The sequence below is a fragment of the Mauremys reevesii genome, linkage group 1 (assembly GCF_016161935.1).
Source record: "Mauremys reevesii isolate NIE-2019 linkage group 1, ASM1616193v1, whole genome shotgun sequence".
Taxonomy (NCBI): Eukaryota; Metazoa; Chordata; order Testudines; family Geoemydidae; genus Mauremys; species Mauremys reevesii.
In genome coordinates this window covers 271,899,019-271,914,494 of record NC_052623.1, presented here as the reverse complement: position 1 = coordinate 271,914,494, position 15,476 = coordinate 271,899,019, and the positions used below count along the sequence as shown (strand labels likewise).

Sequence of the window (15,476 nt, the reverse complement as noted above, 5' to 3'; positions counted from 1 at the left end):
CTAGGTTTATATAGACAGCTTCGTCGCATCATCATAATTGCAATTAACTAGTTAAGTAGCCACCCCCCTTCTTTTGAAACTAGAAACTGTTACCATACATTCTTTTTTATGTTCTACAAGATTAAATGTTTTACATGATTTATGATACCTTAACAATCACTAATCAATCTAAAATGTAATTGTTAGGAATAGACATAGAACAGAAACAGGGAGTACTGCACAGGGAGTCTGGAAGTTTGGAATCTTGGCTTCTTATGAGTTCTTTAAACGAATTGTTTTTACCTCAGTACGTTTGGTACCCTGCTAGGAATACAGTCCCTTTCTTATCTCATGGTTGCTTAACTTTGTGAGAGACAGACCTGCAACTCCCTGGGACTTTCCACTTATGAATTACCCATAAACCTCTGTTAGGCTGTTAGCTTGACTTTGTTCAGGTTGACACAACTGGCTTTGGGTTACATTTTATTTAGGCCTAACACCTCCAAGCTCTCCCACTGGGTCCTCAGCCGGGGAGCAGCATCCTGAGCAGCTCTCTGTGCTGAGGAATGTCAAAGCAGCACAGCAGTCTCCCTTCCCTACCCCACCTTCCCTGCAGCAGCAGTCTGCCTGCAGCTGTGTTCCTACTGGAGGGCAGAACGAGAGCATTCCCCATTAATGATTTGCTCTTTGTTCCCCAAACAGAGCAGCAAGCTCAGCACTCAGATACTCCCCAGAGCTTTGAAAGGGGAGGAGCGCAAGCCTGCAGGGCAGCAGAGATCAAAACAGTGAGCAGAGCGGTAAGGGCAGGCATTGTGGAATACTGGTGGAAGCCAGTTATGTCGACAAAACAAACAGCAGTGTCTACACTGACCTTTGTCACTTTAACTTTGCCACAAAAAGCTTTATGCCTCTCATTGAGGTGATTTTATTTTGTCGGCAAAACAGCAGAGTTTTGCTGCCAAAAGTAGCTTTGTAGTGTGTTTTGTCAGTAAAAGGCAGCTTTTGCTGACAAAACTTTGTAGTGTAGACAAGGCCTTAGGCATGGAGAGACTAAAGGCCAGATTTTCAAAAGTATTTAAGGAACCTAGTGGGAATTTCAAAAGCGCCTAAAAGGTTAGATATCTAGCTGCATCTTTGGGTGCCTTAAAAACTCTGTCCCTTAGGAACTGGCCTGAGGTCATACAGGAAGTCCATGGGGGGAGTAGAACCTAGGTCTTTCAGGGCTAACTCCCTATCTAGCAAACCAGCCTCTTTCTCTGTTGAAGGCTACAAAAATGAAGACTCTGATAGATGGGCGCAACACCAAGGCAGCCAGATCTCTGAGACTCTAGGAAATGGTCCCAGGTGCTTGGGAATGATGTCATGGTTGACCGCATGAAAAGCAGCACAGGGGTCAGAAAAGATGAAGAAAGAGAGAGATAAGAGGAGATCACTTAACTCCCATGGGATGGCAGGTTCTGCCCCATGCTGGGTTATAGAGCAATGGTTGCTGTGCAATTTTACATTTTAACAGAAACCCATTTTGTTTTGTCACTTTTTGTTCCGAGTTCAAGAAAAGGAAGGAAGGAGAAAGTATTATATGAATATCAGGTGTGTTTTTGCCTCAGATTCTTAGGGTTTCACGTATCCAGGCTAATTCCAGAACAAAGAACAGAAATTGCATCCACAGAGTCCATAAAGGCGATGATTATTGTCATGATTTGTATTATTCACTGGGCACTATCTGTGTGCTCAGCACTGTTCAGAATATGCCAGAAAATTTAGTCCCTGAGCCAATGTGTCTAAAATGTGTAGCCCTGGTCAAGATGGCTCAGATATGTAAGTAGGAAGTGTGCAGTTATGGAGCACATGGTACTATCTATGAGTGGAGGCGCTGGTGGCAATAGACGTTTTACTTGATAAAGGACTAACAGATTTGACCCTCCAACTTTCTTTCAACAGGAAGAGCTTCCCAGAGCTCCTGTGCCTGTTTATTTTCCTTTCCTGCCTGCAGTGGCCCTCATATACCTCAGAAGTCTCCATTTTTTTTCTCAACTTTAAAATGTGGAATTTTCTTGGTGTTTGGTTTTAAATGTTCTCCTATGAGAAATGAAACTCAATCACTGTAGTGTTGTGTTTAAGAGCCTTCTGGAAAGTTACTAGCCTTCAAACAGAAGTGAAAGCAGTGTTGCCAACTCTCATGCTTTTGTTGTGAGCAGGGCCGGCTCCAGGCCCCAGCACGCCAAGCGTGTGCTTGGGGCGGCATGCCGCGGGGGGCGCTCTGGCGGTCGCCGGGAGGGCGTCAGGCGGCTCCGGTGGGCCTCCCGCAGGTGTGCCTGCGGAGGGTCCACTGGTCCCGCGGCTCCGGTGGACCTCCCACAGGCATGCCTGCAGATGCTCCACCGGAGCCGCGGGACCAGCGGACCCTCCGCAGGCACGTCTGCAGGAGGTCCACCGGAGCCGCGGGACCGGCGACCGCCAGAGCGCCCCCCGCGGCGTGCCGCCGTGCTTGGGGTGGTGAAATTGCTAGCGCCGCCCCTGGTTGTGAGTCTCATGATAATTAGACATGCATCCGATGAAGTGGGTATTCACACATGAAAGCTCATGCTCCAATACGTCTGCTAGTCTATAAGGCGCCACAGGACTCTTTGCTACTTTTACATGATAATTATTGCTTTCCTTAAAGCCCCAGCTCTTGGAGTCAAGTGGATATATGATTATTTCAGCCTTCATTCTTAAAGAAAAATTAAGTTTCTAGCCCTAGTTGCTGTGGAGAAAGCTTCAAAATGTGACCCTATTCTACCCTAAAGGCTCAAAAAGCAGAAGGCAAATAAAAATAACACCAAATCTATTACTTGTACATAATCTCATTATTTTAAAGCCAATCTCATATCCTGATATTTAGGTGTTTGTCCCAATTTGTCCCGATATTTCACGGAACTCCGCTTTTTTTTTTTTTGCTCCGCCAGCGACTCCCCCGATGTGTCCCAATATTTTCTTCTTCTCATCTGGTCACCCCATGAGCCTGATTCATGATTTTTGAATATTTGGGTTTGGCAATACTGTGAAAGTGACTTGAAAGTGTCAGTTTCACTCCTGTTTAAGGTCAGTTTCATGTCTATTATTTGTAGTGGGGTAATACTCCAGAGCCCCAGACAGGTGCAGTATAAACTCAGAGAACCTTGCCCTAGTAGAATGTTTCCAAAGGTTAAATGACCTATTCCAAGCTTGGTGAACTGCAAAAAAGTGATATAAAGTCATCTAGATTTTTCTACAACTGTTTCAGTTGTTGTCTTCAAAAGTTAGTAACAAAGTAAGAATATACATTAAAATTTTAAACCTAACCAGTACCCTTTAAGTGTCTTGACACAAGATGTCAGAACATGTTAGTATTACAGCTGAGTGGGTCTATTATTTCTTTATTTTTCTTTCTTTATATAGGAATTAGATACAGTGCTTCTGCCAGCTAATTTCTAAGTTATCTGCAAAAAAGGTGCCAAAGTAGCCCCTGAAATCACTGTTAAAGTTGACCCGCCCCACCACCACCAAAATCTGAAGAGGTGCCCCTGAAGTTGGATCCAGAGATTTTGTTCAATCAAGTACAGTAGGCTAGCTGCAAAGGCCAGATCAGAACTGCATCTGAACTTCTCCAAAGTTCAGGTTTCTGGGTTTTGGTTTGTTTCCATCTGTTTCTTTTATTCACCTTGGTTTGTCCCATCTCTAGTCAGGAAGCAGGAAGCAGGATTGATTCCTGTTGTTCCAGATCACAGAAGGCCACCAGCAAGAGTCAGTGCTTCGCTCAGAAGTGAGTATTGTGTATTTTTATTGCTATTCTGTGAATTGCCTCTTCACTTGGGGCCAGTCACCCTCCTCCCATCTGTCTAGTACAGGGGTTCTCAAACTTCATTGCACCGCTACCCCCTTCTGACAACAAAAATTACTACAGGACCCCAGGAGGGGGGACTGAAGCCCGAGCCCACCCAAGCCCTGCCACCCTGGGCGGGGGGGAGGCAAAGCCAAAGCTCCTCCACCCCAGGCCGGGGGGCAAAAGCCGAGGCCCAATTGCTTCAGTCCCAGGCAGGGAGCCTGTAACCTGAGCCCTACTGCTCAAGGCTAAAGCCCTCAGGCTTGGGTTTTGGCCCCGGGCCCCAGCAAGTCTAAGCCAGCCCTGAAGACCCCATTAAAATGGGGTCATGACCCACTTTGGGGTCCTGACCCACAGTTTGAGAACCGCTGGTCTGGTACATCTTTTTTGGAGTCTACAAACACAACCTTTTGAACAAAATCTATGAAGGTGCATGAAGACAGCAGCCCACACTTTAGTGCTCAGGGAAAGGGGATTCTCAGGAGAGAGGAACAAACAGTGTTGCTTGTCCATCAAAAGATGTTTCTTATCCAAGGTTTTGGCACACAGGACCTGAACCTGCTTCTAACAAAGTCAACAGGAGTTTTGAAGTTGACATCAGTGGGTGCTGGATCAGAGCATAGTTTGTAATACACATCACCTTTCACTTACATATCTGGGAATCTAGCGAATCCCTGCAGTATCTAAATCAGGGGTCTCAAACTCAATTTACCTTAGGGCCAGTGCCAGTCCTCAAATCCTCCCAGCAGGCCAATAATGTCACTGAAGATGATGTTCAGAAAAGAAAACGTTTGTGTTGTATTTTTTTATTTCAAATTTCTTAGAAATAATAAAACTGTCATACAACTTTATACAATTCTTCGCCTGCCGGAGAGTTATTAGTGTTTGCCAGACACCTGGCAAATCTTCAGTTCTGTCAGTTTGTTGATGTTTGGCCTCAGTGACTGAGCAGTTGAAACTTCAGGATTGCAGCAAAGTGTGCACCAGATAGTTGTGTTCGGTATTTTGACTTGTTTATATTCATTGTGGAAAAAAGTGATGCTGCCTCCAGGGCTGACTCTGCCTGGCAACTAATGATGCTGCCTCCATGGCTGACTCTGCCCGGCGACTAGTGAATAGTATCTCTGTCCCTCTCCTCCAGCCAACGGGAGCTGCGGGCTGCAGTTGGGAGGTTCTCAGGCCTCAGATGGCCCACAGGCCGGGACTTTGACATTACATCATTGTACGACAACATTGCATTCTCTTATCACAATTCAACAACATCACAAGAGGTGGCAGCAGCATCACAACATTGCAAGGCCATAAATACATCTGGGACAATAACTGTCCTGTGAGCTGGGCTTGCAGAATAGATGGGTGAGAAGTTGGGACTGTCTCATAACTTGATTCTGGACTGGATGGCTAATCCTAGTCTTGCCTTGTGCATCATTGGTTGGTTGGTGATATTTATTATGGTCGTGAATCAATTTCAGGGAGCTTCCCAAAATGGTCAGCGCAGAAGAGTTTCATCAGAAGGAAGAAGAATGTGAAAAGCTGAAGGAACAGAAAAGAGTCTTGGAGCAAAAGTAGGAGATCTGTAAATATTTCCTCCAGAGCTTATCTTTCTACAAAGAGTCTGATCCTTCTCCCAACACTGTAACCCCTCTATGCCACCTTGGCAGCCAAAGTGTCCCCTCCCCAGATTCTCAGTCTCCATGAGGTGTGTGTACTACTGGCTGCAGTGAGATGGGGGACTATGGCAGCTCTGTGTCTGTCCCGGTATCCAAGTGCAGATGAAAGAGGCAAGCTCTCAAGACAAAACCCAAGTGCTGTTTAGACCATGCTAGCTGCCACTTGTGGAATATCACTGTGAGGGTGATACTTTTCCAGACAGAATCTGGCACACCCAGATGCTTACTGGTCAGGGGGATATGAGTTTGGGATTGGGAACTGCAGAGTGGAGGTTGTGTGCTTGTGAATTACGTGGCAATATTAAAGTATTTCAGGCTTATTATTAGTTATCACTTTATGAATTAAAAGCCCATTAGCCTTGGTGTGTGTCCTTTGTATTTAGCACTTTCATTTTAAAATGAACTTTTTTCATCCTAGATTGGTGCTTGTCTCAGCCAATGCAATGGGAAGCCATAAGTTCTCTGAGAACTTGAATGACCCCTGTCGATTATCAGTTGTGTTGGAGATGTACGACAGGCTCAGGATACATGAATGGGAGAAAGCCAAATGTGCTGCAAGTGTCTTCACCTTTCCAATGACATATGAAAAAGGTAGCACCATAATTAAGGTTTGTTCCTATTCATATCCTAGAATTCAAATGTATAAAGTCTGGAAAAAATATTAGCACTGTAGGAAACTAGATGTGACCTAAGCACCTCTTGATGACAACTGGCCGAGGACATAGGGGTACAGGGATCCCCTGGGTTCATCAAAAGAATGTCATGTATGGTCTGTAATGAAAGCCTGTGTCACACGTGACATCATAATCAATGTAAAAGGAATGTATGGAGAATACGTGAGGAGTTAAGTGTATCCACTGAAAATTAGGTTCTGTAGGACTGATAGTTGAAGGCAGGTCACTCCAATGCAGTGCACCATGAGATAAACTCTCCTGACAAGAGGAGGAAGATACTTATCTCTCTGGTGGGCCGTTATGTGTCTTACAATAAAATTCTATTCCCATACTGAGTCAAATGTTCATTAAGAGTTTGCAGAAACTTCAGAAGGAAATTAACTGAAAGGGATAAACAGCCAAGGGAGCCCTGTTTTCAGATGAAGATCAAAGGTCTGGCCTGGTATATCTAGGGGGTGGAGAGAGATGTTCTGGCATCCTTCAATCAGTGAAGACAAGTTCCCAGCAAGCTTGATCTTATGAAAGGGGGATCTGAGCCATCCTGGTTGAAAATGCTGAGGAAAGGACTTGAAGTAAGCTATCCTGTAAGAAAGTGGTTCTAAACCAGGGGCACGTGTACTCCTGGGGGTACACACAGATCTTCCGGGCGTACATCAACTCACCTAGATATTTGCCTAACTTGATGGCAGGTTACATAAAAAGCACTGGCAAAGTCAGTACAAACTAAAATTTCATACAGACAATGACTTGTTTATACTGCTCTGTATACTATATGCTGAAATGTAAGCACAATATTTACATTCCGCTTGATTTATTTTATAACTATATACAGTAAAAATGAGAAAGGAAGCAATTTTTCAGTGCCAGTGTGGCTGTGACATTTTTGTATTTTTATGTCTGATTTTGTAAGCAAGTTGTTTTTAAGTGCAGTGAAACTGGGGTATGTTAGACAAATCAACTCCTGAAAGGGGTACAGTAGTCTGGAAAGGTTGATAACCACTGCTGTAAGAGACGGGAATATTTTGTGACTTTAGTTTAGGCTCTAGCAAGCATGTTATGGTTTTGTTTTCTACGTAACTGTTTCCAATATTCTTACTTACTACCGTTTGAATCTTTGCCCTTTAACAAAAAATGTATTATTCTTTCACTATCAATATATCTAAGCTCTGTGTGTTAAATGGAGTGGTGATCCTGAATTGAATCGAGTAAGGTGGTGTGTACTTTTCCGCTGGCAGCAGAGAATCTGAGAATTCTTCTTCGAGATGCATCCCTATGGTTGCTCCACTTTAGGTGTATTTGCATCCCTGCACCTCTAATCAGAGACTTTAGGTAGCAGTGTCCATTTGGCCTTTACATATATACACTCACCCTCCCACATGGTCTGCCTTGAGTCTAACTAGCACTGCATAGGCGAACCACCATCAGTTCCTTCTCGATCACCTTTGGCCTCAAACAGAACGTGTAGCAGTCCATTGACTACTTAACATTCTTTATATTGGTAGCAAATAGTTAGAGTTCATAGTGATTTGTTGAGTTTCCTTTTCTTTTGCAGTGCCTTTGGAGCAGGGGTTCTCAAACTGGGGGTCATGATCCCTCAGGGGGTCATGAGGTTATTACGTGGGAGGTCATGAGCTGTCAGCCTTTACCCCCAAACCCTGCTTTGCATCCAGCATTTATAATCGTGTTTAATATAAAAAATGTGTTTTTAATTTATAAGGGGGGGTCGCACTCAGAGGCTTGCTATGTGAAAGGGGTCATCAGTGCAAAAGTTTGAGAACCACTGCTTTAGAGCTTCTGTTTTTTCAGTTAAAAAAACCCAACCTTTTTGTCTTTCAACTGTTCTGTTCCTGCCGTTTGCTGTGGGATCACCCCTGTAGGGGCATGCCAAGTTCCCCTAGCTTCAAGAGGTGCCTGTCCTGCAATGAGACAATCCCAGTGACGGACAGACACTCTTATTGTGTCCAGTGCCTTGGAGAGGCACATATTCCCCAGAAGTGCACCTTCTACCAGCAACTAAAAGCCAGATCCCAAAAGAACCAGGAGTTGAAGTTAGAACTTTTCCTCACAGAGGGTGCTCTTAGGCTGGCATCTGACCCAGGTTCTGAATCCTCTCCAGGATGAAGATCATCCCCAGAGCCTTCAACCTCCAGGGAGGTGGAAACACAGAGAAATTCAACTGACTCCCCCCGCAAAGCCTTCAGAAAATGGTCTCCAAGCCTCTAGCCAACCCCTTGACCTGCCAGAGGTGATCCCCCATGCGTTTGGTCACCTTAGCACTAACAGCTCCAAAGCATGGCACCCAGAAATTTTAGGGACCCCACAGTATGAACTCTGCCTTACCACCTAAAGACCCAAAGGGAAAGGCACCGAAGCAACAGCACTGCCTACCAGAGATAAGGACAGACACTAAACCACCTCTAAAAAAATTGGCACTGACAAAAAGACCCTCGGCACAGAGTGCTTCAAAGCAGCCTTCGTCGGAGCACGCCTCCCATAGCAGGCTATCAGTACTGATCAGTCAGCACCGGGCAATCCCTGACGGTATCAAGCCCATCAGTAGTACCACAGGAGTTCTTGAGTGACCTTATGGTCATGGAGGAGCCAGAATCCCTGCTATTCAGTACTGGAGCTTTGCTACTGGCCAATAGCACTGAGCCATTTGCCTCCTGTCAGCCTCACTCTTCTCCAGTGGGGAGTCAGATTTTCCAAGATGACAATGTTTCTCTGATCTCACACCATAACTCACCATTGCAACACTGGGGATTGCACCCGCGCTCCAACCGTCAATCTTCCTGGTATGGTCACCCGTGGGTACCACCACCCATGCCCTTCCCCACCCCCAGTGGCCATACTTGGATCCGTGGGAAGTCTACAGGCCCCACACCCGTCAGGCATTGCGTGTCTCCCATAGAGAGTCCACTAGATGTTCCCCTGCAGCTTCGATCTCCTGAGCCCCGGAACCCAAAGAAGAAACTTACGAGGAGCAGGAGGCTAGACTAGAGATAGAAACTACCCCACTGGCAAATATCTCCTTCTCCTCACCAGATGAGGTGGTAATGCCTCATCCTCCATCACTGGCCAATGACTGTAAGCTCTTCCAACACTTCACTAAGAGGGTGGTGGATGCACTACAAATTCCTCTTGAGGAGGTGAAAGACTTCTACTATAAATGGTTAGACATACTGCACACTCCCAATCAACCAGGTGCTTATGTACCCTGCCAAGGTCATCTGGCAGACACCAGCCTTCATTGCACCAACATGAGAAAGGTCTGACAAAAAGTATAACATGTCCCCTAAGGAAGCAGACTTCCTCTTCATGCACCCTCAGCTTAATTCTATAGTTGTGGATGTGGTTAATGCAGGGGAAAGCAACATCATACCAAGTCATCATACCAAGTCGACCAAGGGTGTTTTCCAAGATGATCTCCATTGTAGTGGCACACCTATGAACATTAGATATTGTCATTCACCCATACCTGGATGACTTCCTTCTTTAGGCTCATTCCTTCCAAGATTCCCTGCAAGCCACCCAGATGATTATGCACATGTTTGTGCAGCTGGGTCTACAACTCAACACCCAGAAATCGATCTTGACCTCACTGCAATGTCTGGAGTTCACTGAGGCCAAACTCGACACAGTGCAAGCAAAAGCATTCCTCCCACTGCACAGAACCAACACCCTTAGGAGTCTCAGAGACAGTCCAGGCCAGCCTCCAAATGCTAGCCAGGAATTTCCTCCAGCTTCTCAGGCACATGGTGGAATGCACTTTTATGACTCCACACACTTGGTTGTTCATGAGATGTTTGCAGATGTGGCTCAGATCTGTCTACTCTTGGAACAAGGATGGGCTGAACAAGCTGTTATTGATGCCCTCCAGGGTCAAATACTCCCTGGACTGGTGGAAAGAACCACACAACGTCCATGCAGACATTCCAGTCGCAGAACCCACATTAACAGTGATTCTAAGAACAGACACCTCTCTAATAGGCTGGGGAGCCCACCTAATGACTGCAAAGTCCAGGGCAAGTGGGGGGAAGGATAGCTCAGTGGTTTGAGCATTGGCCTGCTAAACCCAGGGTTGTAAGCCGAATCCTTTGGGGGGACATTTAGGGATCTAGGGCAAAAATCTGTCAAGGGATTGGTCCTGCTTTGAGCAGGGGGTTGGTCTAGACAACCTCCTGAGGTCCCTTCCAACCCTGATATTCTAAGTGGTTCCCCATGGAAGCAGTTCGTCATATCAATCTTTTACTATTAAGAGCCGTCAGAAATGCCACTTTCCCATTCATCAGGGTTACTCACACAAAAGTCATGACGGACAGTATAATCTGCATGTTTTACATAAATCACCAAGGAGGCACCAGATACATGGAAATGCTGAAACTTTTGGAACTGGTGCATCTACCACAATGTGCTCCTTTCAGCCACTTACCTACCAGGGATACAAAATGTGACAGCTGACAATCTCAGTCAGAATTTCTCACACAATCACAAATGGGAAATGAATGCAGCAGTGCTCCACAACATATTCATCCTATGGAGCACTCTGACAATAGATCTGTGCTACTTACCAGAACAAGAAATGTCTCCGCTACTGTTCCAACCTTGGACTAGGGAAACAGTTCCTGGGGGGATGCTCTCATCTTCCCACAGGGCAGGGAACTATTGTAGGCCTTTCTCCTATTCCCTCTGATGTCCAACATCCTGTTAAAGTTATGGCGAGAAAAAACAAAAATTATACTGATTACTCTCTCCTGGCTAAGACAAGTTTGGTACCCATACCTTGCACAGCTGGCAGTATGTCCTCCGATTCCTCTTTGGCCCATTCCCCACCTGCTCTCCCAAAAGGACAGGTGGATTCTTCACCCCAACTTACAGATCCTTCAGCTCCAGGGTTGGCACCTTCTTGGTTCCAACACTTAGAGAGTGAATGCTCTGAGGAGGTGAAAGAGGTGTTACTACATAATAGGAAATTGGGGACTCATCCTAGTTACTTTAAAAAATGGAAACAATTACAAATTTGATGTGATTCCAAACCCAACATCTTCCTCCTTCCCTTTGATCCTAGTCTATATGCTAGGCCTCAGAAGAGTGGACTCTCTCTTAGCTCACTCAAAGTACATCTAACAGCCTTCCACCATCCAGTGGACAGATGTTCAGTATTCGCCCAACCAACGACATGCCTTAAAGGCATGGGAAACCTCTTCCCACATGTCCGACCACCCACTCTAGCCTGGGACCTCAATCTAGTTTTGAGAACCTTGACTAGACCACCTTTCAAGCCTATGGCCACTTGCTCTGTGTTACACCTAGCCATGAAGATGGCATTTCTAGTGGCCATTACCTCAGCGCCTGGAGGCCACACCCCAAATTCCTCCCAAGGTAGTTTCCTCCTTTCATATGAACCAGCTAATTCATCTCCCTGTATTTTTTCCAAAACCACATCGTGCCAACAGGGAGGCAACACTACATATGCTGGATGTTAGGAGAGCCCTGGCATTGTATTTGGGCAGAACTAAGGACTTGAGAAAGTCTCCCAAACTCTTTCTTTCATTCGAGGAAAGATCCAAGGGCTCCGCAATACGAGCTCAAAGACTCTCCAAATGGGTCTCCAGTTCCATGAACCACTGCTACTATGCACATAACCCGCTGTCTCTATCAGAGATCCACACACGCACCACAAGATCTGTTTCCACTGCGGTTGCATTTGTTAAAGATGCCCTTATCTCAGAAAAGTGTAGGGTGGCAACCTGGGTCTCTGCCCATACTTTCACAGATCACTATGTGACCACCCGGGACTCTGCCTCTGATGCCATCTTCGGCTCTACCGTATTATCGTCAGTAGCAGACCCCACTCCGAAGCCTCCCTGAACGGGTGGTTCATGCGCCACCCATGTTGACGACTCAGTTGTTAGCTCTTATTTTCCAGCCCAGCATGGCCTATGGAATGCCATAAAGACCAACCTAATGGTGCGGCACACTCCTGGCATTCAGACAAGCACGTTCAATTTCTCATTGCCATTTCTCACTCCAACTAGGCATCAGCTCAGAGTGTTGCAGCATCTTGTCTGGTTTCCTTATGACTAGCGCTCTGCCGTGCCACATAGGAGATCTAGCTTTGATTTCTAATTATTGCTCCAAGGCTGGGTGTATTGGAGAAAAATCATCACTGTACAATTAAGAGAACAACACAGGTGCACAGAAATGGAGTGACTGCTGTCAGAAATGTCTGCACCAATTGTGCAGTGGGAGGCACCCACACTGGCACTCACTTAATTGATTAACCTCCACAGATTACTGCGATAGCTTCAATCCCTGCTGGCTGAAGCATTTTTGCACATGGATTCAAGGTGTATTTCTACTGATTGAGGGATGTTACAGTCGAATGACCTCTCTGCTGCAGATGAGATTTAAGTCTTGTACGTACTGCACCATGACTCTTGATCCTCATCAATATTTACAATGATCTGTTGTTATCTTTGCACCGCAGGCTGTGTTTTCCATTTGTGAAGAAGACCTGTCACAAAGACTGGAGCAAATTTTTGAACTCCTTGAGATTCCAGTTTCGAAGAAAACCACAAGCCTCTTTGACAGCCAGCAGGTATTTAACATTATAGCGCAGTAGGACTTGGGTAGCAGCGGGAAGCTGGGTAACCTGCTTAGATCTGCCACCTCTCTACAGCCTTATTCACACAAGGGAAATATCTCAAATGTCCCACAGTTGCTAAACCTGGTTCCGCACCACCAGTGTGAGCGATGCTGGAAGCCCTAACATAGGCAGGCAGCTACAATGGAAATAACATGAGCTAAATTGTGAGCTGTGCAGGACAGGCAGAGCAGAGGGGAGAACTGTGATTCCTTTGTTTGTAATTGGTGTGACAGGAGAATGGCTGAGTCATATGAAGTGTGGTAGGTCACATGACTGAGACACACTAATCCTGTCATTGACTGTCTGGAATGCACTTACAAGAGAGAAACCTCCTTCCAACCCCATGTCCCAATCTGGGCATTTGCCCAGACCCTGGGAGATGGAAGTTTCCAAATCACTGTTGGGCCAATAACCAGGAATTGGATTATTCCCATTTTATCTCAGCTAAGTCAGGCTGTTTTGTTCTTTGTTTGGTTTGTAGGTGCCCCCTGGGCTGGCAAGAGAGATAAAGAATCACCTTAAAAATCTCTATTTTAACTATGGAGAAGACTTTTACCAAGCCAACAGTAGGGTGAGTAAGTACCAAGCCTGGGAAGGGGGTTCCATTTCCAAACATGTCTGTGAAACTCACGGTATTAAAAGACACACCACTGAGTTCTGTGCTGTATCGTCCACTTCTACCATGGGGCTGGGATTTGCCAAACCCCAAGAATTTTCCTGTCTAGCTTCTCCCTTTTACTTCTCTTTCCACCCCTCTCAAAGCGGACATTGTGGAAACCCCTCTGGCTGAGGAGCTCTGGATGTTCCTCCCTTCACACCCTGCTGATACCATTCCTTACATCAGTCAGAAGGGGCTAATAGATTGTCTATATCTGCAAAAAGAACAGGAGTACTTGTGGCACCTTAGAGACTAACAAATTTATTTCAGCATGAGCTTTCGTGAGTTACAGCTCACTTCTTCGGATGCAACACAGTAGCTCACAAAAGCTTATGCTGAAATAAATTTGTTAGTCTCTAAGGTGCCACAAGTACTCCTGTTCTTTTTGCGGATACAGACTAACATGGCTGCTGCTCTGAAACCTGTCTATATCTGGTTTTCATGTTTTGTCATGAGAGGTGGACATATACTATCTTGTGTTATGTGGAACTGGGAAAACAGTAAATGGGTGGAACCCAAGTTTCAATAACCATATTCCAACTCTACAAGACCAGACTCTGTCCTGTTTCTTGTGGTAAAAGTATATGAGCTGCAATGGAGCTGCTGCATCACTTTGCAGCTCTTCTTTCTCCTGTCGCCTGCAAAGCTCTGTTTGGAGCGATGGGGATATGAGGATCAAAGGCAGCCCATGGCTACTGGAATTATGCCAGGTCTCTGGCATGCTGAACCCAAGATCCTTTCCAGACGAGAGAGAAGAGAAAATAAAGGATCCTCAGACATGCCTTTCCTACTACCATCAATTCTGGGTTAGGAATTCACTTACTGATATTAGTCCATATTTAGAAGCGGCAAAGTGAGTCGAAGGGTGGTGGTAGAGTCTGCTTTACAATTATCATAACAACATCACAGAGTGCCTACAATAATCACTGTCCTCGCTTTATTTCAGCGTGCTCTTGCTCCTGATCAACAGAGTTTTCAGCCACTTGTAAAGTTCACAGCAAAGTGCTACAAAATTTGTTGTTTGTTGCTTCTTCAGAACCCGCCCATTAAAGTTATGCAGACTACAAACAGAAGAATCCCAGAAGCTTACATAGAGCATGTGGACAATAAAGTGATAGAAAGCTCTATTCCAATAAAGTTTCTGTGGCCAGTGCTGACCTGTGGGAAACAGCTAGTTAGAAAGGGTGTAATCTATGATTAAAAGTAATGGCTCTTTGGAGTCAAATTAAACCCCTGTGTTGAAAAAGCAATAAAAAAAACAAGTAAACCTGCAGCCTGGTGGTATGTGTCTTTTTTTTTTATCCAGCAAATACCTGGGTTTTAGCTCTTGTAATTTAGCTTTGGAGGGGCAGGGAGAAGACAGGAGAGTGTAGGATTTACAAATAGGGTTTTATACGTCTCCAGATATCTCATGGAAAACATTTTTCTTAGAAATACTTTTGCTCCTGCCTGTCTCAATCTGTAGGAACTTATTATCCCTGATTCCTTCCAAGTGTCATTTGTGTGAAAACAAAATCTCCATTTTTAAATTATCCACTGCTTATTCTCCACAGTTGGGAGTCACAGTCCACTGCATGTGACATTGTCACAATATAGCTCCACAACAAACAGGATCATGCCTTCTGCTGGAGAATAAGCAGCAGGAGGGGATAAAGATGAGGTGTTAAGGAGCAAGTATCCTGTTTGCATGAAAATGTCCTTAGTAATCAAGAATGAGGAAAGGGAAATGCAGGACATGGTAATATCAACCTTGCGTTCCAGGACTCACTAGACTCACCAGCATCACAGAGATCAAAGACTGAGTATACATAAGTGACCAGTTGTAGATGTCAAAGGGTGATTGGAGCCCAGTAGGAATGCAGCCTCACCTCCTATCCACTGTGGCAAAGTACCTGCTTCTCCCCAGCTGGCTCAGTCCCTTTTTGCCTTGGGGACACAGGCTTGGGCAAAGTAAAAGTCTTCCCAGTCACGCAGGGTCTGGCTGATCCTTCTCTCAGTCAGC

At 45.4% G+C, this 15,476-nt stretch overlaps 1 protein-coding gene and 1 long non-coding RNA gene across 12 annotated transcripts in view; one reads left to right on the top strand and one right to left on the bottom strand.

Moving 5' to 3' along the window:
* LOC120373509 overlaps nucleotides 1–14,741 on the top strand; it is a 45,887-nt gene extending 31,146 nt beyond the window's left edge. For 8 of the 11 annotated variants that reach the window (XM_039492054.1, XM_039492074.1, XM_039492063.1 and 5 more), the window contains 6 exons: nucleotides 3,683–3,763; nucleotides 5,296–5,388; nucleotides 5,912–6,101; nucleotides 12,658–12,768; nucleotides 13,298–13,387; nucleotides 14,421–14,741. In XM_039492054.1, the coding sequence (XP_039347988.1) occupies nucleotides 3,683–3,763; nucleotides 5,296–5,388; nucleotides 5,912–6,101; nucleotides 12,658–12,768; nucleotides 13,298–13,387; nucleotides 14,421–14,675 (820 nt within the window). In that variant the 3' untranslated portion in view covers nucleotides 14,676–14,741. Of the gene's footprint in view, nucleotides 1–681; nucleotides 2,179–3,682; nucleotides 3,764–5,295; nucleotides 5,400–5,911; nucleotides 6,102–12,657; nucleotides 12,769–13,297; nucleotides 13,388–14,420 lie in introns of those variants that run through there. The other 3 variants (XM_039492095.1, XR_005585577.1, XM_039492102.1) reach the window with 3 other exon arrangements.
* On the bottom strand, nucleotides 4,699–15,423 carry LOC120373576. The gene is made up of 3 exons (XR_005585596.1): nucleotides 15,252–15,423; nucleotides 10,739–11,102; nucleotides 4,699–5,356 (listed from the first exon to the last, which is right to left on the bottom strand). It is a non-coding gene; the product is annotated as an uncharacterized LOC120373576 (long non-coding RNA).
* Nucleotides 15,424–15,476: the final 53 nt, after the last annotated feature.